Raw genomic sequence first — 25,106 nt, 5'->3', positions numbered from 1 at the left:
ATTGAAATTTATAAAAAATAAAAAAATAATCCTTAAAATATTTAGAAAATAATTTTTAATAAAATCTATGCTTAAATTCTTAAATTTTAAATTATTTTCTTCATTTTTGTATGCTGTGTTCTTTGTTTTAAAATCCTTTTATCTTGGTTAAAATAATAATTATTTTAGAAGATTTAATATTAAATATTTAATTAAAAAATATATTTTTAATAATTTATCTTAATAATTAGAGAATTTTTGGGATTATTTTTAATGCGGCATTTTAACTTTTTAACGTGTTCAAAAAAACGTATTTTAACCTTTTTCGTAACTGTTTTAGCTTGTAAATATATTTAGGAATGTGCTAAATAATATTTTAAGTATTTAACTATACTTTAATAGCATATTTATGCTTAAAGTACAGAAAAAAAAGCACATATTTAGTATTCTTGATGTTTTGTCTTTAAAAAACGTTTAATTAAAGATTATAAACATTAGCAAACGTTATTAATTTATACTTAAATATGTTTAATAGCCTTTAATGCAATTAATAATTTAGAATTATTGAGTAGAAACACTTCAAGATCATGTGGAAAAATGAATAATGAATGAGAACTTAAATCAGATAAGTTTTATAGCATCGAATTTATAGCTTGGTTTCACTTTAAATTACATTAATTTTTAATAATTTGTAATATTTTTGAAAAGGAAATAAGTTAATTTTGTTTACTTCATGTAATTTTGATGAGTAAATTTATAACTTTTATCGAAAAACCTTTCGTTCTAGGCCAAAATTCTGTACTTGTATTCTCATACATCCCTTTGTAAACCATCAAGTTAATTTAGTTTCAAGATAAATTGGAAGTAAATTATATAAAAATTTCTATATAAAACTAATTTTAAGCATCTCTTTTAACGTTTTTATAATAATTTTGAGGGTTTTTGTAGTATTTATCGGGACAGAAGGAGCTAGTTTAGTATGACAATGTCTTAGTTGTATTAACGTTTCTGAAACGTTGACACGTGTTGATATAGTTAATATATAACTTTAACTATGTCAACGTTTATAAAAGGTGTTATGAACGTTTTATAAACGTTGACACGAATAGCATAGAAGCTTAAACTTTGTTAATCTTTATCAAACGTTGATTGTAGTTTGTGTAGTTAAGAGGACTGTTTTAACGCTTATAAAATGTTGAAGATAAACGTTAATAAGTATTTTAATCTGGAATAATGGGAAATAATTTAGACTTTGTTCGACGTGTGAGAATATTTAGACCTTGTATCCTAATTATAAATAACCCTAAACGAATTCTCAAGTCAATCATTCATCCATTTAACAATAAAAAAAAAATCATCAAAAAATAATCCTCTTGTTAAGAACGTTTTTGATAAGTTAATATAATAATAAGATGAGAATATAACGATAAAATTCCAATTAATATCTCTTTAATCCTTGCAAGCAGTGATTAACAAGATGAGCATCAATGTTAACCATGATAACTTTAACGTTACCTTTCCAAAAAAATGTGATTTTTAATAAGAATTCCGAATTAAAAAACCAAAAAAACGAAGGATTTTATAAAAAAAACTCATCTAGAATTTATTATATATTATAATTTTTAGTAAAGAATGCAAACGTTTATCTAAAAATCACCAAAAAACACGCAACATCTACGCGTTATCAATCGTATCAGAGATAAAATTTATCGAAGTGCATCATGCTTATTAATGTTATAGAATTAATGAGCAATAAATTGTTAATATTTATTAACTGGTCATTGCTACTCGAGTTCTTTGATGATTCAACATTCCATTTTTTGAAGTACAATCGTCTGTTATCACGTTAAGTGGTCCTAAAAACGTTTAAGATCTGTAAGAGATGATGATTCTACTCCACGTTTCCGATGTTATACACGTTGGAAAAAATCGAAAACATTTAATTTATTTTATTAATTTCGAATTAATTTTTAATTAAATCTTGTATTTAAGACAATAAAGAAGTTTTTTAGTGCATAAACTTATCAAATTATTCATATTTTAGTAAAGAAAATCGCAGTTTTTATCGAAGTTAATCTGCTTGCTCTTTCTGAAAATAGACGAGTTTGCTGCTGATTTATGAGTTAAAATAAAGGTTTTAATGGTTTAAAAGTAGGTTTTAATGGTTATAAATATAGAAGTAAATTAAAAAATGTATAAATAATTCTATAAAAGGTTTAAAAATCAGGTTTTTAACGTTAGTTTGTCGTCACGGTTTATTGAAATCTTTAATCTACTTATAATAGATTAGTTTACTTTTATCTTCAAAAAGAAAAACGTTAGCGTTTAATATTTTTGGAGGTTGGTAACGACATATTAACGTTTTTTTTTGCCTGAAAATTTAAATAAATTACGTATAAAAATTTAATTTTGTTACATTTTTCTTATAGCGATTGTTAATATTAAAAATCTTCGGAAACGTTTATTGTAAATCGTATAAATAGTTTAAAACTATGGAAAATTAAAAACGTTAAATTGCTCACGTGATTCTTCTTTACTCTCACTTAAAATATTCACGTGATAGATATTCGAAAACGTTAAATTAGTTAATCATTTATACGTTAAATATTTAAAATTAATACATTTGTTAAAACGTGCACAAGTGGCAAAAACGTTAAATAAATAAGCGCTAAACGTCGATTCGAAGCTACAAAATGACACTTTAAATCATCAAAAATACAATTAAAAAATTTGGAAAAAAAAAACGTTAAAATGCACGACAAATTTATCCCTGTTAATTATTTACGATGTTAAAGTGTATTATATATTATTTTTAATTTAAATTAAAGGTATAAGTATATAAATCATGTCAACGTTTTTCTTATTAATAAGGGTTTATATATGACCTCGAAGGTTTTCTTTGAAAGGAGCGAGGAAGTTTTAAGTGAGTTAAGAAAGTAGGCTAATGATGAATTCATATTACTTACCCGCATTTACTGCTACTTAGTTTTTTTCTCTCCCCCCTTTTGAGTTCTATTAAATTGTGTCAAAATAAAGAAAAGAAGAAGTAACGTTCTTCTATAGGTTACTTATATAAAATTTAGGGTAAAATTATATAAAATTTGTGACTTGTGTGCCTTGCACGTGTTCTTTAATTGTAATGCCTAGTGTCTTCGTTTGTATCGAGTTGTGTTCGAAAACGTTGAATTGTTGCTCGTTAAATAATGTCATGTGGTTGGCTTTAAGTAACGGTGAAAAAACGTCGAATTTTTAGCATTATCGATGCTGAAAAACGTTGATTAGTTCACTTTACTTTAAATGCATCTTGGTAAACTTAGCATTCTTAAAAACGTTAAATAACGTTTATTGTTAGCATTTATAAACGTTTTTAGCACTAAAATATGCTCGAATATATATATTTTAGCGTTAGATAATGTAAAAAAAACGTTAAATTCTTAACACCTAGTTGAATTGTTAATGCTTAAATCGTTCGAAAACGTGGAATAGTTTGCTTTAACTTATTACAAACGTTAGAAATATTAGATACAGATGTTATAGGGTCCAATAATCAACGTTAGTGAGACTCGAAAGTGTGTTAGTCACATTTATACACCTCAAAAATACTAAGTAGAACGTCCAAAAATGTCGAAATGTTTCAATTAAAAGATATTGTATTTGCAATTCTCATTTTAAGTACTTGTGTGTTATATTTACATATAAAAATCAATAGTTATAACTACATTTATACCCCATAAACTATTTATAACAATACACATACACATATATATGGGGTAGAGGACAATCGAAGACGAAGTTAGTAGAGGGGTCAGTCAGTGGCCGTGTGAACATTAGAGAGAATTATTCAGGAAGGATGTGTGATTACACTGAAGGTGGCTTGTGTGTCCCGCGTGCTCTACAGTCTCTTGCCTAAAGGTACGGCGCGTCAGGTCCTCGAACTTCTTCCCTCGGGCGCCACTGACAAGAAAATTGAAGGCTATGGTCTGAGAGAAATATGAAGCACTGTCCATCCCGGGCCAGTCCTTCCCCACGGCTACAAAGATGTGGGGGATGAAAATCTAATCCCGAAAAAGTGGGTAACAGTTTTCTCGGGTCTGCCACATTCTCTTAAGTCTGTGCGTACCGACTCCAAAAACAATATAAATGTTCGCTATTCTATTCAATGGAACCCTCCTTTTTTCTCTTATAAGTCTCTAGAAAATTCTAATTTTTCTTCTTTTATTTGATTTTTTTGGACACGCAAGCTGATATTTTAATGCGTTCAACGTTTTTTTAGATCCGTACAACGTTTTTTGGTCTATGTAACTTGGAATATTCGATGATAATTCTTCAAAATTCGGCTCGATAATTCAACGTTTTCGAAGATCTAAAGCGTTAATTAGTCGTTGTTTTTGATAAAAATCTATAGAAATAACGTTTTTAGATTTAATTTTAACGTTTCTTTACGTTATATACCGGTAAATATTCAATACTTGTGATGAGCGATACACACGTTCGAAATTGTTGCTTAATACCTGTAATTAGTAAACGTTTCTAAGAATTTACAGCATCGATTGATCAACGTTTTTAAAAAAGTCTGTAGAATTTTTTTGTAATTTAACGTTTACTGTAACGTTAGTAACCGATAATTGTGGGTTAAACATCTTCGAAAACGTTGGATATAACAACGATTTAAGCACTAAATAGTCAAAGTTTTTTAAAATGTATCGAATTAATCACACTTTAACGTTTTTAGAGACACGTTTACTCTGTAACGTCTTCAGACACGCAAAATACAACGTTTATGTTTATCCGTTTAGACTTAATTAACGTTTATCTAAGATCAACAACATCAAGAATTAGGCTTTTATAACGTTTATGAATGAATTTTCAACGTTTTATTGCATCTCTAACAGTTATAAGGTTTATTGCATTCGTGCATATATCGATTTTGACACTCATATTTTATTGTATTGTATTGCGTCTATTGATCTTCCAAGATATAAACTCTACACATATCGTATTTTAGTCCTGACACCAGCCAATTTACATCCTTACCCCGACCATATTATACTTCTTACACCAATTATAATTTAGTCCTTGCATAAAGCATAAATTATTCTAATCTTGACCCAAATCCTAATTCTGTATCTAAAATTTAGTTGATATACGGGAATACGTTAATTGATGTAAGGTTGGGTGGTGTGATTCCTTATTAAATGGCGGATTACCCTGTAAGCAAACAAAGCTTTAGTTTGGTGCCTCAGCTTAAGAACCTGAATAGAAATGCAATTATATACCAAACGCAACGTTCAGGAAGCCCCAAAATTAGCCATAAAGGCCTGTACATGCGGTAACTCCTCACTGCTCTTACTCTGTACGAGTAAGAGTAACTTTATTTACAGTTGTTGTTTTAATGTTTACACATTGCATAGGAAGTCTCAATTTGAATACCCGCGTGTTTATTGAATTTTGAAGCACCAATTGTAAATAGAGAAAATCTAAGATAAAATGTTCTTAAAACAAATATATTAACTCCATTGAGACAATCATCTTAAAGTAACGTTTCTCTTAAACTCGCATCAACTAAAACACAAGATTGCACATATTTAATGCAGATATTTATTCAATTTTAATGATGTGGATAAAATTCAAGTTGGATTCCCCGAAACCGAAGAGGAAAAAATTTATTTTTAACCTTCCCTCACGAGTAAACAAACGTATTTAAGTGGTTCATAAAGAAGTCAACATGAAAGACGAAGAAGAAGAATGGATAAAAAAGAAAGAAGAAGAAGACGAAGAGAAAGTTTTAAAAATTTACATTTTTTAAATGTTAAAATGTTAACATTTTATTTATATTTAAATGTGTATATATTAAATTTTTAACGTGTTATTTATTTTTTTAGAGTTAACAAAAAGACAAAGTTACATAAAATTTCTTCTTCTTCTTCCTGCCTTCATCTTCTTGTTTACTTAAATTCTAAAAACGGAGGATTCTCGGAAACATAACTGGGGTCTTAGTCACCATCCGTTTAAACGGACACAATCAGTGATAATCATACCCAAAGGCTCATCTACTAGGACCTGTCCTTTACTTGAGCATTGCCTAGAGAGACAGAAAAACTTAAAAAACTGGTTTAAAAGCAATTTTTTATTAGAGTTGTATGACCGAAAATTACAAGTAGAAGGTTACGATTATTAGAATCTAGAATTATTCGCATCGTTTATTTTCCGGATCTATTGGTTTTTTATACCTTAACCTGTTTCGTTAAAGATATATTGTTTTTATTTCAAACGTCTTTCAAACTTTCTCCTTTCAACTTTTGTTGTAAGTCGCATCGGTAATGTTTAGACCATCGCCTGATTTTTTTACGATTTATATGCATTTCACAGTGTCTTATTTGTAAAAATGCTAGCCATTATCGATTATTTTAAGCTGATATACTAGATGGAAGGATCAGTTATCGATTTATGTACTTTTCCAATGATGGAAAATAATGTTTAATTGATGATTAGTCGCGTAAGAAAATTGTAATTTGAAAAATTTACTAAATTTATTTCTGTGGTTTTTTTGTTGTTACGCTTAGAAATCGTAGACGAAAGTTACTTTTCCAGCTCGATACGCCTTTATTTTACGTTTGCTGATTATTCCAGCCATGCAGAAAAAGTGTGGTGTGATTACAAGTTAATGGTTTCAGTCCCACATGCGAGCGGTTCCTTTGTACTTCCCCTTGTTGGCAGATGACGTTCTACAAGCCTCGTTGTCACCACTGGCATGCGGAGGTGGCAAAGGTGATTATTCATGGATTTGACTTGCTAATCGCACGGTCCCCTACCCATTTATTAAGATCCATTTAGAGCCGAGTCTGTTAGCCAGCGCACTGCATAAGCAACAAAATGGAGATATCTTGCTAATTTAAAAAAAAAGATAAGTATCGTTCGGCTCCACTTTAAGAAGTCGACTAGATCCTTCACTCTAAGACATTTTTAGTACCTCAATTGTCCGCAGGGAGCGTTAACATCCGATTTACTGTCTGCCGAAAGAGCGGATCGGATCGGAGGAGCGCTTATGTAAGTCTGCTGATAGTTTTATGTAGACATAAGTCAGGGCGATGTGCTTGTTGGCGCTTTGTTTGGGGAGACGTAACCTCTTATTTCCATTTTTAAAATTCTGATCGCTTCTAAACATCTTAAGCAACGATTAAATTCAACCATTCTCGAAGATATAAATAAAGCACAGAATAAATGCGAGAAACAATCAATAAGCCCCTGTTACTGACCCACAAGAAAGCTTAACTATCGCTCTTATGAGGGGGGAACAATATAAAGCATTCAGCGCAACTTTGGTGCCATCTATTGGCGACCTTTTCATGCACTCGTAACACAGAAATCATCACTTTAATACAGAAAGCAACGAGCATTTTCCAAGACGGCTAAGTCCAATGATTAAGTTTATGGCAAATTAACACAAAATATCGATCGTATTTTTGGAATTTCCGAAATGATTTTTGTAAACATAGATTTAGGGAATTGAATAAGACAGTAATTAGGTTCGCACAAACTTACCATAAATTATATTTTGATTAATTTTTCCATGTTAATCACAGCTTCAGGCAATTTTCCTGATGTGAGAAGCGGACACACGATCTTCATTTGGGTGTGGCTATCCCTTTTCTTCAGGGACGAGATTCTTTACTGAACCCTGCTTAAGGGGCGGAGTAACGCGTGCGGTTCCACATCATAACTTTTCCCCTATCTTAAGTTTTTAATTTACTTTTTGAAAATTTCGTTCTTAAAATTTACTTTCTTCCATTAACGAAGGGCATAAATTATGCTTTTACTTAAAAAAATAATAAAATATTTATTAAATTCTTGAAAATATTATAAATATTTAAATAAATTTCCTGAAATTTTAAATAAATTTCCTTAAAAATATATTCTTGATAGCATTTTTACGCTTGTCGCTCCTGTTGCGTCGCGCCGCGCCGCATCGCGTCACGCTGCTTGTGCATCACAACGCGCGAGTTTAAATAGTTTCATTTTTCGCTTTTTCGATTTCGCTGAAAATTTACCAAGTATTATAAAATATAAATATTTATACTGTACAGTTTTTTGTTTTAACGTACGCGAACATGTAGATATATATGGATTTAAGTAAATCGCGCGCGGCACTCGCGACACGCCGCGCGCGGATGTAGCATACTTAAAAATTACTGTTTTAAATGGTATAATAGCCAAAATAATTGATATTTAAGTAGTTTAAGGGACAGTAATTAAAGTGAAAATTGATTTATTTAGATAGGCATAAAATCGAGAAAATTAAGTTAGCTACAAAATACTTTCGCGTGCTTATAAAATAATTTAAAAATACAGAAAATACTTCCAAAAAGAGTATTTTTCTTAATATTTATAAAAATATCTCTTAATTTAAATAATAAAAAAAGTGAATTAGAGGACCGAAATTCAGATAAATCATCATCATTCGCGAAGATTCAGCATCACATTTCATTCAAATCACTCGAACTTCTCTTAAGATTTAAATAAGAAAATCGCTAAAAATTACTTTAAAAGTTAAAAAAAAAACAATTAAATTAATATTATTTTAATTAAAAAACAAGTTTAAGTGGCTCTAAACTTGTCAAATTTAATAATTTGGCGATTTATCCCAAGCGATTGCAGCTATTATTAAGGCGTGTTCCCATCAAGTTTTGCGAGTAATTTTACGTGATTTAATGTGATTTTTCCATATTTAAAACGTTAAATAACCCAATTAAAAGGTTGTGTCAATTATAGTTCATTCATTAATAGGATAAAAAGAAGGTTTTTTTGTGCGTACGCGCGCGCGAACGTCATGAATAGACGGAGTAATGTATGGCTAGTAGGAAACTTTGTAAGGTAGGAAGGGAATAAAGAAAAAAAGAGAAAAAAGTTTTGTAGGCGGAGGGAGAGAATGGCATCGTTAATAGCTTTGTGGGTCGAGAACGTACCTTTGGAATAATGGGTCATTAAGAGACTAGTGATAGGCGACTAGTGAAAAACTCCAGGGATGTCCCAAAAACACAATACAAGTTTGGGACGATAAGATGCACCATGGCTTCAAGGTGTAGCTTAATGTCTTCTGCCCCAAAGCCAAAACATTAAGTCGGAAAATGTACATTTTTCATTGTTTGTTGGATTTCATAAATGGGGGATTCCAGTTCCTAGTTACATTGGTTACAACCATTAATGTAGAGTCGATTTCTTTTGTCCCCCACCCCCAACATAAGCTATAAAAAGTCATCCCCGTACCCACACGGCAATACTTCCGTCCCCCTACTGATAGTGACAGCTCGCACCCACTTTTCCATGCAGATGGAAACTTTCTCATTTCCGGACATGCAGTGTTAACGAGTTCTCTCTCACTGCTTATCTGCTTTGGTCTCCGTCAAATAGAAAACCGCCAAAGAGAGAAAACTGACTAAAAACTGCCCTATCTTCTCTCTACAGAGCCACTTCTGTGTCAACTATATCGCTGGATTTCTACCTAAGAATCCACATTTCTTCTCCCTCGCTCCACTTTTTCTATGGCCCGGAAGCTTTATGAGCCAAAATATTAATATTTTTCAACAACATTTCTTATTTTTATTTCTCTTTCTTCTCTAATTTTTTTATTTATAATTTTTGCCTATTTTATATTTATTTTTATCACCAATTTTTACAAAACTTTTAATTATTTTTTTCAGGATTTTCCAATTATTTTCTAAATTGAAATTCATTTTAATTACTAACAGCTTAATTTAATTTAAATTACGACTCATTTTAGTTTATTAAATAGTGATTTCGCCTGATTTAAAACACAATTTTGATGAATTTAAGAAGTTTTAAACTTAAAAATTTCTCATTTTCCAATGAGCAACTTTAAAATTGTTATTCGTTTTTTAAAGGGTGATTTTATTAGAATTTAATCTTAATTAAAACTCCGAGATAATTCTTTCGATTCGAACAAATTATTGAGCCCAAATTGTGAGGAAATTTTTCGATTTGAGGCAATTATGAGGAATTTTTCTAATTCGAGCTTAAATATGGAAAAAATTCCTGACATTTCCTATAAAATTGAAAGAAGACGACACCCGAAAATGGCGATTTAACTGCAAATATCCGACAGTGAACTGAATTACAATTATTACAATAGGAAGTTTTTAAAACGAACGTATTAATTACCTGACAATTACTAGAAAATCTGACATTAAATATTAAAAAAAATCGGAATCTCACATATCCGAAAGCTAATTACTTAATTAAACAATAAAATTATTAAAGTAAAAGAATCAAACCAACGTTAAATAACTGGAGGCGAAAGAAACGATGAGAAAAAAATAATTTTGGGGGGAATTTTTATATTAAAATTTATATATTTGATAAAAAACAATTGAAGGGGATTCATTATCTTTGCATCGAGAAGAGATGCGAGTGCTCTTTTCACGCGTTGTTATCTTATCAAGTAGATTATCATTACTCTTTGTTGGCAAAAGTCTTTAATCACTTTTGTTCACCGCCAAACATTATCAGCATCAATCATAAAACGAAAATGTTCATCATCATCATTCCCCCTCCCTCGAAACATTCCTTAAATCAGCCACTCACCCTACACAAGACATTTTCTGAAGTACTACAACAATCTCTCCTTTGGAAACAAGTGAGGGGGAGTAATTTATAAGCTAATTAAGTCAAAATCGCATCCCTTTTATGTCACCGAAAGATGGGTTTCTTCTCGTGTAATTTTCTCAAACACGGGGGATGGGGAGTGAGAGCATCGGCGTATCCATAATATAAAACTTACGGGTACTTATCGGCTAACGTCATAATGGCCCCCCAATTAGTATACTATATTTCAATGCGCCGTGTACTCTCTCTCTTCTGTATCTATCGAATATTGTAAAAAGGAGGGTGTTGTACAATAAACGAACTTGCGCTTCGTCTTATGGCATCTTTATGGCACCCGATCTTGCTGCCATTTAACGATACGTTTGTTCTTAAAGGAATTGCAACCGGGTTGCTTCGCTTCGGGCATTCGTTAAAATTCCATAGAGGCTATCCGATGACATCTTGTGCCTCTGAAGACCACTAAGTGTTGCCAGTTACAGATCGTAAACGCACCACTTTGTTTGATACCTTGTCAACAACAAGGACCATTCCGATACATTGTTCTTTTTACACTTATCTTGATAACTTTTTTAAAATGATTCTTCTCTTTTGTTAAGCTGCACCCAATACATTAGCTCCACTGCAAATTTACACTTCGTGTGCTTCTGTTTCTGTTTGGATTCTTTTCTTTTGAGACTGTATTCTATTGGGCTGCTCTCTTTTAAGTTGTTTTATGATTGGCTTCACTTTTGAGCTGTTTTATATTGGACTACGTTCTTTTACTCTGTTTTCTAAGCAGTTTTTATTGATATTCCCGTGTTTCTACCAAGCAGAATCTCGACAAGACAATCGAACCGAAGCACAAAATTTCAATTTTCGAGTGTCATGTTTGCAGCCAAACAAAAAAAAAAGAATCTTAAGTATGTACCAATACAGTACCCATAATAAACAATAGGAACAAAGACCACCGGAGAAGACCAGATTTTCAACCATTTAAATATCCCTGTCATGCATTCCCTGAACAATATCGCCATTATGTTTGTTACTGTACAAGCCAGACAGATTGTTTAGCATTTGTTAATTGCATTCCACCCTTTTTTTCTAACTTTTTTCTCATCTAGTTTTAGTTTGACACAAACTATATGACTGTTAGAAGTGTCCCGGAACCGAAACAATTTACTCCACGTTTTTTTATTTTTATTAATTTAATCATCATGCTGCTTTAAATAGGAAATTATAAGGTATAACATGCGAACTAAAATTCTTTTTCAGTAGATTTAACTTATGTGGATGCTGTAACACAGTTTTTAGACCCTGTTTAAAGAGCAAAAACACTTGAAAGAAGAAAAAAATCGTTTCTATCATAGATATTTTGCTGAATTTTACTAATGTAAAGTTTAATTTATTATTGTTTTCCAGTTTAATCCTTTATAAATTAAATTTAAAATGTTAAAAACTTGGCTAGAAATATCTCTAACTTCTCATCAGAGTGTTGAACGTTGTCGTGTTTTCAGCTGGATTTTATCGATTTTAAACCCCCATAAACGTTTAATTATGCCAAAATTAAAAATAAAATAGATAAGGCCAGCCTATAGGCTAAAAATTTCTTAATTAAAACGTCATTTCTGCCGTCAGAGATAGTTAAAATTTGTAAAATTTTACTCGATTCTTTGTTAAAAGAAAGTGTTTTTAACTCGTCCACCCCCGACTTGAACCGTTTTATTATTGTATTTAACAATGTAGGAAAGAGAAAATTTTTGTCTGAAGTCTCTCCATTGGGGGGTTAAATTAACTTTCCATCTTTCTCGCTCGTCTCGTGCCGGTTCAACATAAAGAGTCCCGTGTTCAGGAAGGTCTCGAGAACCGTCTGTCATCCAGGCAGGGTTTAGTTGTGCAGACCACCTGTTATCTTGCTTCCCTTTGTGCAGTATGATCGCCATGAACGAACAAATTAATCCTGATGTACCGTATACAGTATACAACTAAGAATTGAATGCTTCGTGTTTTCCTTCTCAAGTTTTCTAAACTTAACCCCCCCTTTGAAAATTAAAGTGTAAATAATTTAATTAAATTTTTATAAGAAAAAATTTTCTATTTTATTTTATTTTATGTAAAAGTCGAGGGTTCGATTCTTGTTTATATAATAACACATAATTCACGTTTCTATCCTTACTTTTAGTTCGCGCTAAAGGAATAACACAAAGTACTGGTTTCTATACTTGGTTTCTTAATTTTGATTTAGTGAAGTATACTCGGAAAGACGTGGGTTCAGTCCCAGACGGAAGAAAAGTCTACAAAATCTTATTTTTCTTTCCTTATTTGGGTTACGCTTCGCTTCTTATTTTATTAACGAGAACACGGGATTAATTGTTTTTAAAACAATTAAAAGACCACGAAGTAAACAGGATGAGCATAATTCATTTAGACGCGGGTTCGGTCCCAAATTACCTGTTCGAATGTAGCCAGCCACTTATCCATTTTATGAGATTATATAAAGCATTTTAAAATGAAAAAAAAAATAAAATAATTTAACAAGAGTTTATTGTAGAAGTACACATAAGACGGGTGCGTAAATTTAATCACAATTCACTTAACTGAATTAGTTCAACGAATTAATAATCTTAAGAATGTAATTAGTAGTCTACATTTGGTTAATGTTTAGTTATAATGGAGTGGAGAGAAAAATTTGCCTTCAGCCATTTTTGGTAGGAGACATAAAAACAATGTCACTGGAGTGTGGGTTCGCATCTAAAAAAATGGCTGAAAAAACGCCGCTAACGTCTTTTTAATCAAACAAATTGTAAGTAAACTCTACACCCTTCAATTGATCTTTTTCTAAGTTAAATTAATTGTAAAATGTATAAAAATTCCAAAAAAACTGGACTTAAATATCCCATAATCATTATTGAATGTCTCCCATCTTTCAATAATGTCCTATTTTATAGGGAGATAATAAATTAATGGGTAAACAGTGAGGAACCGTAGGTCGGTGTCTCAGGAGGGTTGCTTGTATACTCAAGGCAGCATGGTGTCTTTCCCGCAGGCAGTGATTCCTCGCTGTCTGTCTGTTACTTCCTTTGCTACAGGTGTCACACAGATCACCTTACAGAAGCAAAATGTCATACATGATTGCACACGGGATAGGGTGTTCTGATGTAATGATACTGTACCTCAGTATACTGTAAAATCATCGCTTAATGATCATTTACGATGATCAAAAAGACTGCTATCGTTTTTGATTAATACGCTAAGTTCGGATGGTCGTGGGTTCGGTTCCTCGCTGAAGGGAAAACGTGGAGTCCTAGTTTCCTTTCTTTACGTACTAGTAGAGTGCTTTCAGGGATGTGGGTTCGGTTCTCGACGGAAAGAAAACACAAAAGTCTTATTAGATTATATTCAGCAAGAGTTTATATTTCTCCTTTACCGGAAAACGAACTCAGAACTTAGTTATTGTTTCCTTTATTAATCAAGAACCGAACCTTTACTCCTCGTTTCTTTTTCTTACATGTTAATTTTGATTAGAAAAGTACTTTCTGATAGACGTGGGTTCGATTATCGCCGCAGGAAAAATACATAAAATCCATGTTTTAGTTTTGATTATTAGATCACATTCGTTAAGACAGAGTTTTTCCTTCACCAGGAAATGAAACCTAAATCCTAATTTCCCTAGATTTTAGTTTTGATTATTAAGCTATATTCAGAAAGACGTGGGTTCGGTTCCGGCGGGAGGGGGAGGAAAATAGATACTAGTTTCGATTATTAGGAAGATTTTCTTTTTTTTCTTCCAAAGAGAAAACACAATTGAAAACGACTCATCCTCGAAGATCGAACGGAGATTATAATGGAATTTACCGACCTGACTCCCCACTTCACCCCACATCTCATCACTTTTAAATTGACATATCTAAAAATCACGTTACATTATTGTGAAATTTATAAAGGGGGAAGTTAGAAGGGGATGCGGAAGACCCCGAAATTACGTTGTTTACACCATTGGAATGAAAGATTTTCAGCAGCACTTCAATTAAACAAAAGTGTTAGAGAATGTGAAAATGCTCATCCAATTGTGTTGGAGATAAAGTCAGTATGATGAATGTTTGAAAACGGAAAGAATCCAGCCATGTAATGAGGAGAGAACGAGAGGGGGGAATTGCAACGTTTGTAGGACCCGGTATAATCCGGTCAGGAAGTAACGACGAGGATGCCACGTTTAGATTAAAGTAATTAGTGTCAATTAAAATGCTAGCTTAATTAATATCGACTTTACCTTCCCCCTCTCTTCCCTTTTTAATACTCGAAAATCGTCAAAGTTCGATAAATTTTATTGAGTTAATTAGCCTTTTCCCTTTCAAACAAAAGAGCCTTTCTATATACAATACGTCTCAACCCTTTTGTTTATATACACTATCATAAAAGCCTAATACACTTCTCCTCTGTTTATACATAAAATACGCGTGCATTATATATATATTACACACATCCTTTATATAAGTGTATATAAGTTCCTTAATACATACTATAAGTGTGTATAGTGTTATGTCTACTAGGTTACATTATGTTCTATATATGTATAGATATTATATACATAATACACACTGACAAAGCTCTTTGTATCTATGTAACCCTATACATATCTCACCCCTTTACACACGTGTAAAGTTTTAATACATATAACACAACTTCGATGCATCTCACACTTACAACACACTAAAAATAATTCGATTTTAATTATTTTAAACTCGCGATGTGTGTCGTAATACACACAAAAAAGAATCATCTCGGTTTTCTTAGTCATAAAAATACAAAAAAAAGATACGTAACAATGAAAAGTATTGTTTTTGAAACAGAAATTACAAGTTACGCCAAGTGAGAAATTAAAAAAAAAAATAAAAATAAGCGACTTTTATGGGTCAAAACGATTATTAAATTATAAAAAAAATGAATTCGAGTCTGGCAACACTGTTAACGAAGCGTGAAGTAAAATCTCTTGTACCCTAATCTTCCAAATTGGGGTCAAGTCTAGTCAAGCAGGGCACGGGTTACCTCGTAGTCCACCTGTTGTCTTTGAAAACTGGCTCAGTACTTGGCCATACACTTTTAAAGGAGGGTGGCTATGGCTTCTAGTATGGATGTCCTTATCTCTATACAGGTAAGCTTAGTGTTTTTACTTACCTACAGCGCTCACGTGACTGCTCCGAATCTAGTTTTTTTAAGCCCTCCACGATCTTAGTTCTTTGGCTTTTTTTTGTTTACAGAAAAAAAATAATAATCATTTTAAAATTTTACGTGACGAATTTTTAATAGAAGAGGAGTCGTTAGTGTTAGTGTTTAATTAACACGGGAGATGCGAATTTTTTTTTTTTTTTGTTGAAGAAAGTGACGAAACAGGAACTGAGAAAACCGCACTAAAATTCAGGTCTTGGGGATGAAGTAGGCGTTTCTCTACACGCGTCGTCACGTGATCCGCCGGCGTGCGTTTATTGGTGGAAGATTTGCTTAGGTTACCACCCCTGCGGACTAGCTTTCTTGAGTGTCCATTCACCGCACTTGTCATAAATTCTCTCCGAATGCAATCGTCTCGCTCGTGCTCTTACGTCGGTTAACATAAGTAAATCTACTAAATGTCTCATTTTCCAATTCGTTCCAGACTTTCTAATTGGTCGAAGTTTCGCCCCCCTTATGACGTATTTTCGAAAAAAAAAATTTTCCTTCTATGACGTCGACAGTTTTATCAATTGGAAAATTCTTTCGACTGTGAGGTAAACAAAATTTATGCACTCCAATTTTCTAATTATGACGTAATAAAATTCGTCAATTTGAAATTTTTTCTGTGATTTAAATGAAAAATCGTCGATTATGACGTAAACAAAAGTTTTAAACAGAAAATTTTCCCAATTAATTGTTACGTAGACAGAAACAATCGTCGACGAAAAACAATTATTTATAAGTGAAATGCCCATCGTCCCCCGTTTAATAACAGTGAATGTAACACAAGAGTGATGCATTAGAGAGGGATATTGCTCAATTTTTAATGAGGTTACGGAATATTTAACGAAGCGTACTCTTAAAATCCCACACGTTCGTCCATATTAGGTACATCCTATTAAAGTTCTGATCTATCAGACAATGCACTTCGGAGGTGATCACGCTTAAGTCATTTATTGATATAACTTTACTGTGATTTATGTAAGTGGTTACGCCTTAGATATAATCAATACCTAAAGACATAGTCAACTGGTAACGATTAGTAACCGCTGCACGAATAGAAAATCATCCATGTTGATTTTTTTCTCGTGCCATGCTCTATCGATACGCCACTGAAACACGACAGTTTTTCTCTTCTTTTTTCTCCTCCTTCATCAACTACACCTTATATCAAGGATGATAACATGTTAATGCTGCTTACAAATTATAATTTCGGTCAATATATACACCCACTCTCATGCTTTACTCTCTTACAATGGGGGGGAGTCGTCGTGTTTTCTCATAATGGCTCTCGTCCTTCCAGTAAAAAAGATGTTTGATTAAGCAAATCGTGAGCACATTTTTGATGAATTTAAATAAATTACTCGCATTAATGCAATAAACTCTTTAAAATAGTCTCATTTACATTCGTCTTAACGTTTTATCATCACTATAAGCGGGTCTCCTTGTAGCCTATACCTTGAAATATGTTTGTTTTATTAATATTTTTTCGGGGATTTTTTCTAATTTCAGGCCTTATACGTCATCACTACACTTAGTTGATGATGTAAACACGCAAATTAGGTGATTTCGTACACAATTTTATTCGTTTTAAGTAGTAATTTCTGCTGTGTACGCGCGCTGACTTTCAATCTTCTAATACGTTTATTTGTATTAGTAATTAAATTTGTATTATTTATGTTTGTAATTTAAATAGTTTATTCGATGCAAAAATAGTAATTTATAGAAATAAACTCGTATTAATTATTATATATTTTAATATTTTAGCATTAAAACGTCGTTACAGCAACATCCCCAGCTGCATTTTTATGATCTATGTGACAGAGAGGCAATTTTTCTTTCTTAAGAAAGTCATTTTAATCACTTTAGATTTCAATTTTATTAATTTGTACGCAAGTTTTTATGGATCGTTTGTGCTTACAGCAACGAAGAATAGTAGAGACAAACAGTAGTGTAACTTCTGAGTGCGTAAGAAACAGTAGAAAGTGTTTTTTGTACTGTTATATGAATAAATTTATTGTATTTTATGCCAAGTAGGAGCATAGAATAGGAGAAACAGACAGTAGAGAGACAATTTATGCACTTCTGAGTGTATAAAAAACATTATAAAGTGACAATTTCAGCGTTTTTGTAGTATTTAGGAATAAATTTCTTGTATTTTACATACTTATAAGCTTAGAATAGGAGAAACAAACAGTAGAATGATAATTTCAGTGTTTTTGTACCGCCATAGGAATAAATTAACTTTTATTTTTATGCACATTATGAAATATTTATACATTTATAATAACGTATTACATTTAAAACATTTTGAATTACAGATGTATGAAAGTTTGCTCCATTAAAGAGGATTAAAAAAACTTTTCGACATTCTTATCTACCTGTCTCGATCTGCCATAGTAGATTATGTCATATCATCAATACATCTTTAACATTATGTTCTCAAAATACCAGTTTGGTATCATGTATATTTATTACGTGATTGCCAGTTAGAAAAGGCACCACCCAAACTCCCTACCGTAAAGAAATGCGTTGTAAGAAGCATTTTGCACACCAGAAAATTACGGTTATTGCCGTTTCTTCGATTCATTTACTTAGAAAAACACGGGAGAAAAATCGAATATTTTTCTTACATACGACCTCGTAATTTATCTCTTTTTTTCTACGTTAATTCCAGTAGATTTGGAGGAAAAAAAGACCCGTTTGATGTCATTAATATAAATTAAAACCATCGAGGGGCCTTTCTAGTACATAAAACTTACTTCGCAACGTTATCCCATGACAATGACAGATTGCGTAAGTTGTCACCGTGTACCACATGTCCCGCTAGATTATTATATAAAATAATTGGTAAGCTATACGATAGTTTGTTCTTCTGTGTTTATACGTCGAGAGGGATAAACGTTACTCTCATATTAGCAGTAATAAGCCAGAATAATACACCTAAATTACAAGTAATACACATGAATTACTATGAACAATATGAATAATAGTCATACATCTTACATGGCTCTGTGTAGTAATATTTGTATAAACATACAGAGCTTATAGTACACAACAGTATACCGAGAATAATATACATAAAGGTTAAGATTAATTTACGTAAATTAGAGTAATACGCGCAAATCTTACACGGGTATGTGTATTAATATTTATTTCTTGTATAGTATAAGTTCTCTGTGTTTAATACACATAGAATGTATACTACATAAGGAATAAATACAGTTTAACACTAGTACATATACAAAGAATAATATACCCACGTGGATTCCTCTTGACAATAATATATACACGTCTTATACAAGCTCTATGTGTAACACATAAAGTAAACACAGACATAACAAGGATAATACACGTAAATTAAGAATCGTACACAAGAAGTACTGTACAGTATCAAGAATTATGTACTTTACGTTAAAGTTAACAATATTACACGTGAATTTAGAGCAAATCACAAGAATTATACAATATATACAAGAGTAGTTGTCGTGTACTACTCTCACTTTTGTACGTATTATTCTTGATACAGGTACTAAGTTACTGGAAAAATTCAAAAATATATTAATAGTAGTATACGTATCAATAATAATATATTGATATATAACAGTGTTACACACGAATTGCTCTTAAGGGTAGAGCAACATACAAGTAAATATATGTACAGTACAAACGTTAATTTTCGTAAGTAATACACGTGGTCTATGTGTAACATATAACCGAGTAATTGATAAGCTAAGAAGATACTTAGAAGAATTAATAGGTTTTTACGCACGAATTACCAACGAAGTATCGTTGAAAGAGCTTTAATTCTACGTCCTTTTGTAAGTAGAATTAACAAAGCATCTTTAGTGTATTTGCGGAAACAATTTTAGAAATGAAAGTGCTCATGCATTCATCTTTTGTAATGTTTTATCGCAGTAGATTATGAATTACTCCCTTGGATCGATTTAGAAACCGAGTGAATTACTCGAAAAAAATCTGGCGTATAAAAAATAATTAGAAAGTATGCGGCCTTCGTGCAAATTTACTTCATTTTTTTACTGTTTTTCTCAATGATTCTGTACTTAAATTACTCTCGAGAGTCGGAGTGGTACACAAATAAACAGTAAAGTAATAGAAGAAATTAGAATTTAATACACTTGAAAGTTAAAAACGACACACAACACTTCAACGAATACGTGAATTACGAGGGTGCGTAACGTAGAAATATTCTTAACTGTATATAGTTATACTCAGCGTAACACCCGAACCTCCCGTGCAAAATAATCAAGCGTTACGCTTAATAAAATGCACCTTTAATAATTAATGCGTGTATACGTTCTGTTACTCTTGATAGGTAATAATAATCAGTAATAAATTACTCCTGATTAATATGTATATAATAAATCACACGTGCACGATATACGTACGTGGATATATTACCCTTTAATAATCACACGTATTAAAATAATTTACAGTTTATAAGTAACAGAATCGATAACACAATCAGGAATAATGTGTATTGCCCCCGTTCTTGATAAATAATATAATAATGGAGGGTCTGTAAGCTTTAACAAGTGTTTATAGATTTATTAAGAGTGTTAGTGTATGCAGAATTAATAATTACTCCCGATAAATCGTGCCGGTAAGCGCATGTGTTTCGTCACGAGTTCTATGTAGATTTATACACAGTATAAGTAAGTTTATGAGCGATATTTTCGAGGGGAACGTTGCCCCTGTTACATGTTTTTATAGAGACGTATAAATGATAAATTGATATATTTTTTATATATATACTTTATAAGTGATAGAAAGATCTATATTAATTAAAGGTATGAATCACGTTACGCACACGCTTAGGTGCAGAAAACGTGACGAATTTGCTCGCCTAGAAAATTGTGTACGTGTGTGTGTGAAAGAAAGAATTTAGCGCCATTCTTTAACACACGAGGGCGCTGTGGACAGGTAGACGAGAAAGGTATAAGAGGGAGGAGGAGTCAGATGACGAGCGTGTTCGACGTTTAGCCCACACTTTTTTTGACAAATACTCCAAGTATTCCATAAAAGAATGCATTGACTACCAGGTCCCGTCTTAACGGACGAAAGGGGGGGTCGGAAAACTCTGGAATCGGACACTAAGACGGGACAGTCCGTCAACAGGTGTCGTAGGAAAATAACCAATAAACGAAATGGTTTTCATTCCCTCCCAGTCGAAAATCTTGTTTGAAGGACAGGTTGGCAACAATGATTATTCTAGTTCGCTCCCATATTACTACATCCAGGGGTGGATAGGTAGACGAACAGGGTGAGGAACAGGTAGTAAGCAGGTAGACAAGATGGGCTACAGGTTTCCTAATGTATGCAACAAACAGGCTCGGTGAGGCCCAGACCCCACCGACACAAAAGGACGAGTCCAGGTACCGGGGCGTCAGTGGCCCGTGAGGTTTCCCCCCTCTTACACCGTATTCAGTTTTGCCTGCAGGCGCCTTTGACTTTTTCCTTCTGTGTACGCCATAACCCTGGAGCAAGCCTCCGGGACCAACAGTCTATGTAACGTTAAAGTATGGCCCAGTTAAGTCCCATGTCACAGACGGGGAGTCCTACTTCGCAGAAAAGACAAGCCAACGAAGATGGCGACGAAGTGACGAACCAATTATCACCTGGCGAAGGAGTGAAGACGCCTGATATACCTTCGGCGTTCGGTCTGATAGAATCCGCAGAGGTGAATCGTCTAACCTTTTATTTTTTTACCCTTTATTTTATTCGTTTTATTGGCAAATTATCAAAGGAAACTTTTGCTGCCACCCGGCAACTATTTTCTTTTGCTCGACTCACTTATTCTTTGCCTAGTAAAATTTGATTTTTCCTATCCTAGAACCTTATATACTGGAGTGTGTGTGTAGCTGGGGGGCTAACGGCAACCCACACTATTTACTAGCAACCAGCTGATAGATTCACAGGTGAAAGCCTTAGGCATGCAGCTGTATGCACTTGTGCCAAATATATCCATCTTACATTAATGCCATATTTCCTATCGGCATTAATGCCTATCCGCAAATTGCACGCTCGTTCAAATTAGTGCCTTACTTGCCAAATTTCTCTTCGTTTTCTCACCTCTTTCGTTCTTTTGCCGCCAATTTCAATGATACTTTTAGTCTTTAATATTTATAAATATTATATATGCTTTAACACCGGTTTATAATTTCTAAAAATATCGAAAGTATTTAATATTTTCCATACTTTTCGGTCTTTTATCAGGTAGAAATTTATACTTTTAGTTAAAAAATTCTCTTTATTTTGTTATAAGTGTAAGGAATTTTTCTGTATTCTTAACTGTACTTTATTTGTTTATTGTTTATTTACATCGTGTTGTGGGCGTGTTTAATAGTTAATTTAGTGTTTTTTCGGCGTGAATATTGTGAAGGAATTAACATTGAATCTTTGTTTGCAGGAGAGGAGGGACTTGGTGAGTGGCCACACAGCCAGCTTAGGACCCATCACGAGTATCGGTTCGGTAGGTTCGACGGCAACTTTCAGCACAACTCCGCGTCTGACACACACACCGACATCGGCAGATTTTCAGCCTCCTTATTTTCCTCCACCTTACAATTTACCGCAGCAACAAATCGACTTTCATCATCCTCACGTCAATGCAGATCCATACAGTCATCTCAATAGCCTGACTGCACAGCACCCACAACAGTATCATCAACTGCACCCTCCTCAACGCACTCACAATGTCTTGGGAGGTAGAAGAGACGATGATCCTCTACATATCCAAGCTAACATGCATCCGGGTTTACCCGGTGCTTACGGTGATTCCGGAAGAAGAACGGAATCGGCTTACGCAGCCATACGAAGACCCGATGTCTTGATGACAGGTGGACATCATGGACTTAGTGAACAAGATCTGCTCAATTTGCAAAACGCGGGAGCATTACCTGCATTAGAGGACGGTCAGGTAAGATTTAACAATGCTCAGTAATCGTAAATTATTAATAGTTTACCCATTTTAAATACGCCAAACAATAGAAGCGATAATGATCGAACAGCGAAATGGTGCCGAAAACTTAAAATAGAATGCCAAGAATCGCTTCAATTTAAAAAAGAAAATAAAAATGACCAACTTTTGAAAATGGAGATATATATATAGAGAGAGTTTTCTTTCACATTTGATATCTGTAGTATAAGGATACAACTTTGACCGAATCGTTGGTACGTCTTTTTTTTGGCCCTAAGCTAAAAACTTGGGGTTGGCCAGATGGTGAAAAGTCAATGTTGACATAACTCTGTGTCCAGTAAAGGTCGCTGTTTGACTCGCCGAGTTGTCCGAGTTTATTTTTTTGTGATCTTTTCCGTTTTTTCTTTTGCTTTCTACTCCCCTCTTGCTGTCAATTTTACGTCTTTTAACTGCCGTGATGTCTTCTCTTTCAGGTCTACATCTACCAACACCAACTTCTAAACTTGTATTTTCCAATTGACTATTTACTGATAAGAAACTAACTTTATATAGTAGCATTTATAGCTCCAAAAATATATATATTTTTTCTTTGGTGTAACGGACGACCCGAATGCTCGACTTTTTAAAAAAATCGGTTTGCGATTGTCCATTTTGAAACGATTATAGAAAATTTTTAAATGATTTTTTTGAAATTCTATCTGAAAATTATGGTTGAGAAATTTGTTAAAAACCCCTACAAACAATAGGAATTTCGATCAAACAATTTCATTCCTCACGCAAAGTGTTTGAGTGTAAACATATCATTTTATTAAAAATCTTCTAAATAAATAAACTGTAAAATTACTTTAAAATAAATATTATTCGAAAGGAAATATTTGATAAAAATTTCATTAATTTGAGTGAATTTTTTTTGTAAATTTTTTTACAAAATATTTTTAAAAAATCTACAACGTTCCCGTGTTTAACTTAGCCATTTTTTTCCCCTTCTTCTTCTCCTCCTCTGACAAGGGTCACGCATCAAAGAAATAAACAGCATTTGGTATTAAATAAAGAATACACCATCTTAATAATTTGGCAAAGACCACGTGTTATAAATGTACACTGTACATTGATCTCACGTGACGGAAGTAGATGTCGCAAAAGTCGTATTGACACAACAGCTGAGAACGTCAACAGCCAGAGGCTCAGAAAATACTTTTCAACAGTAATATGAAGGAAGTACTTTCTTTCGATCTGTTCAAAGTAATTTATCCATGTCTTTGGTTAATGTTCCATTTAATACCTTAATAACAATTTTTTTTATTTTTGTTTTATCAGCGTATGTAAATAAGATTCTGTATTCTTAAGCGGTCGCCATATTGATTTTTTCTCTTCCAAAAATTTGCTTTTTTTTTCCAATTTTTATCTCTATCGAATTAGTTTTTTCGCCTGTTTTTTTCCCATAAATTTTAACTAATATTTGTTTCCTTAAAGGATGTACACACGGCGAATTAAGTGTTACGTGTTACCTTTGTGACACCTCTAAAGAGACGTTACGTATATCATCCATACTGGGTTTTAAATTTAAATTTTCGTGGGTGAAGGTTCATAAATTAGTGGTTTAATTCGTCACCAAACAATACTTGGCATTTAAGTGTTCCTAAAGCGAATTGTGTATACGAAACCTCACTATATTTAAAAGAATGTACTGTTACGAGCTTAGTACGAGCGATTTAACTCCTGTTAATTCATCAGAATGGCGAGTAACAGAACAGTTTTCGGTATCCATCCGTGGATCACTAATTGGGGATCAAAATGGCTACCGAAGCGTAACAATCTAAAAGTGGCAAGCGTATCTTTCGATTGCTTCATTGTTTAGAAATGTGTTACGCGAAACTTTCCAGGAAGGGTAACAATTTTACCAAAGCTCACGTTACGTTGTTTATGAAGCAGACGGGAAATTCGATTATGGGACAGATATTTTCCCAAAAAACTTATGGAATATTCTTCTTTATTGACATATTCTAACAGAAGTTTGGTCAGTGACCTTGCAAAGACGTTGGATGTGTCAAAAATAGAATCTCGCTACCAGCTTGAACTATTCGCTTCAACGATTCAAATCGAGTTTTGCCGATTTTTTCCCCCTTCACGTCGATCATCCTGTATACATTTCACAGTGTGATGGTTCTTCGATGATAAGATTGATGATAGGGAAAATCAAACGATGCGGTAACTCAAAAGCTTCCAAGTTGTTTCGTCGCCCGTGACTAAATTTACCATATTTTGGTTGTTCCATCCTCGGAAAAATTTTAAATATAATACAATTATTTATATGATAAAAGCCTGATAATTAGTTGAAATTCAAATCACGGTTGTGTGCAGTCTTATCTGGTGATAAGTCTTG

At 33.0% G+C, this 25,106-nt stretch overlaps 1 protein-coding gene across 3 annotated transcripts in view; it reads left to right on the top strand.

The window, feature by feature from the left end:
• LOC111622073 (transcription factor AP-2-beta-like) overlaps positions 1-25,106 on the top strand; it is a 68,238-nt gene that overhangs the window by 28,581 nt on the left and 14,551 nt on the right. For 2 of the 3 annotated variants that reach the window (XM_023364391.1, XM_023364392.1), the window contains exon 2: positions 22,214-22,723. In XM_023364391.1, the coding sequence (XP_023220159.1) occupies positions 22,214-22,723 (510 nt within the window). Of the gene's footprint in view, positions 1-21,029; positions 21,485-22,213; positions 22,724-25,106 lie in introns of those variants that run through there. The other variant, XM_023364390.1, reaches the window with a different exon arrangement.

This window comes from Centruroides sculpturatus, unplaced genomic scaffold, assembly GCF_000671375.1.
Source record: "Centruroides sculpturatus isolate CEXI.00-Female unplaced genomic scaffold, Cexi_2.0 scaffold11, whole genome shotgun sequence".
Taxonomy (NCBI): Eukaryota; Metazoa; Arthropoda; class Arachnida; order Scorpiones; family Buthidae; genus Centruroides; species Centruroides sculpturatus.
This window is presented reverse-complemented; position numbering and strand designations above follow the sequence as displayed.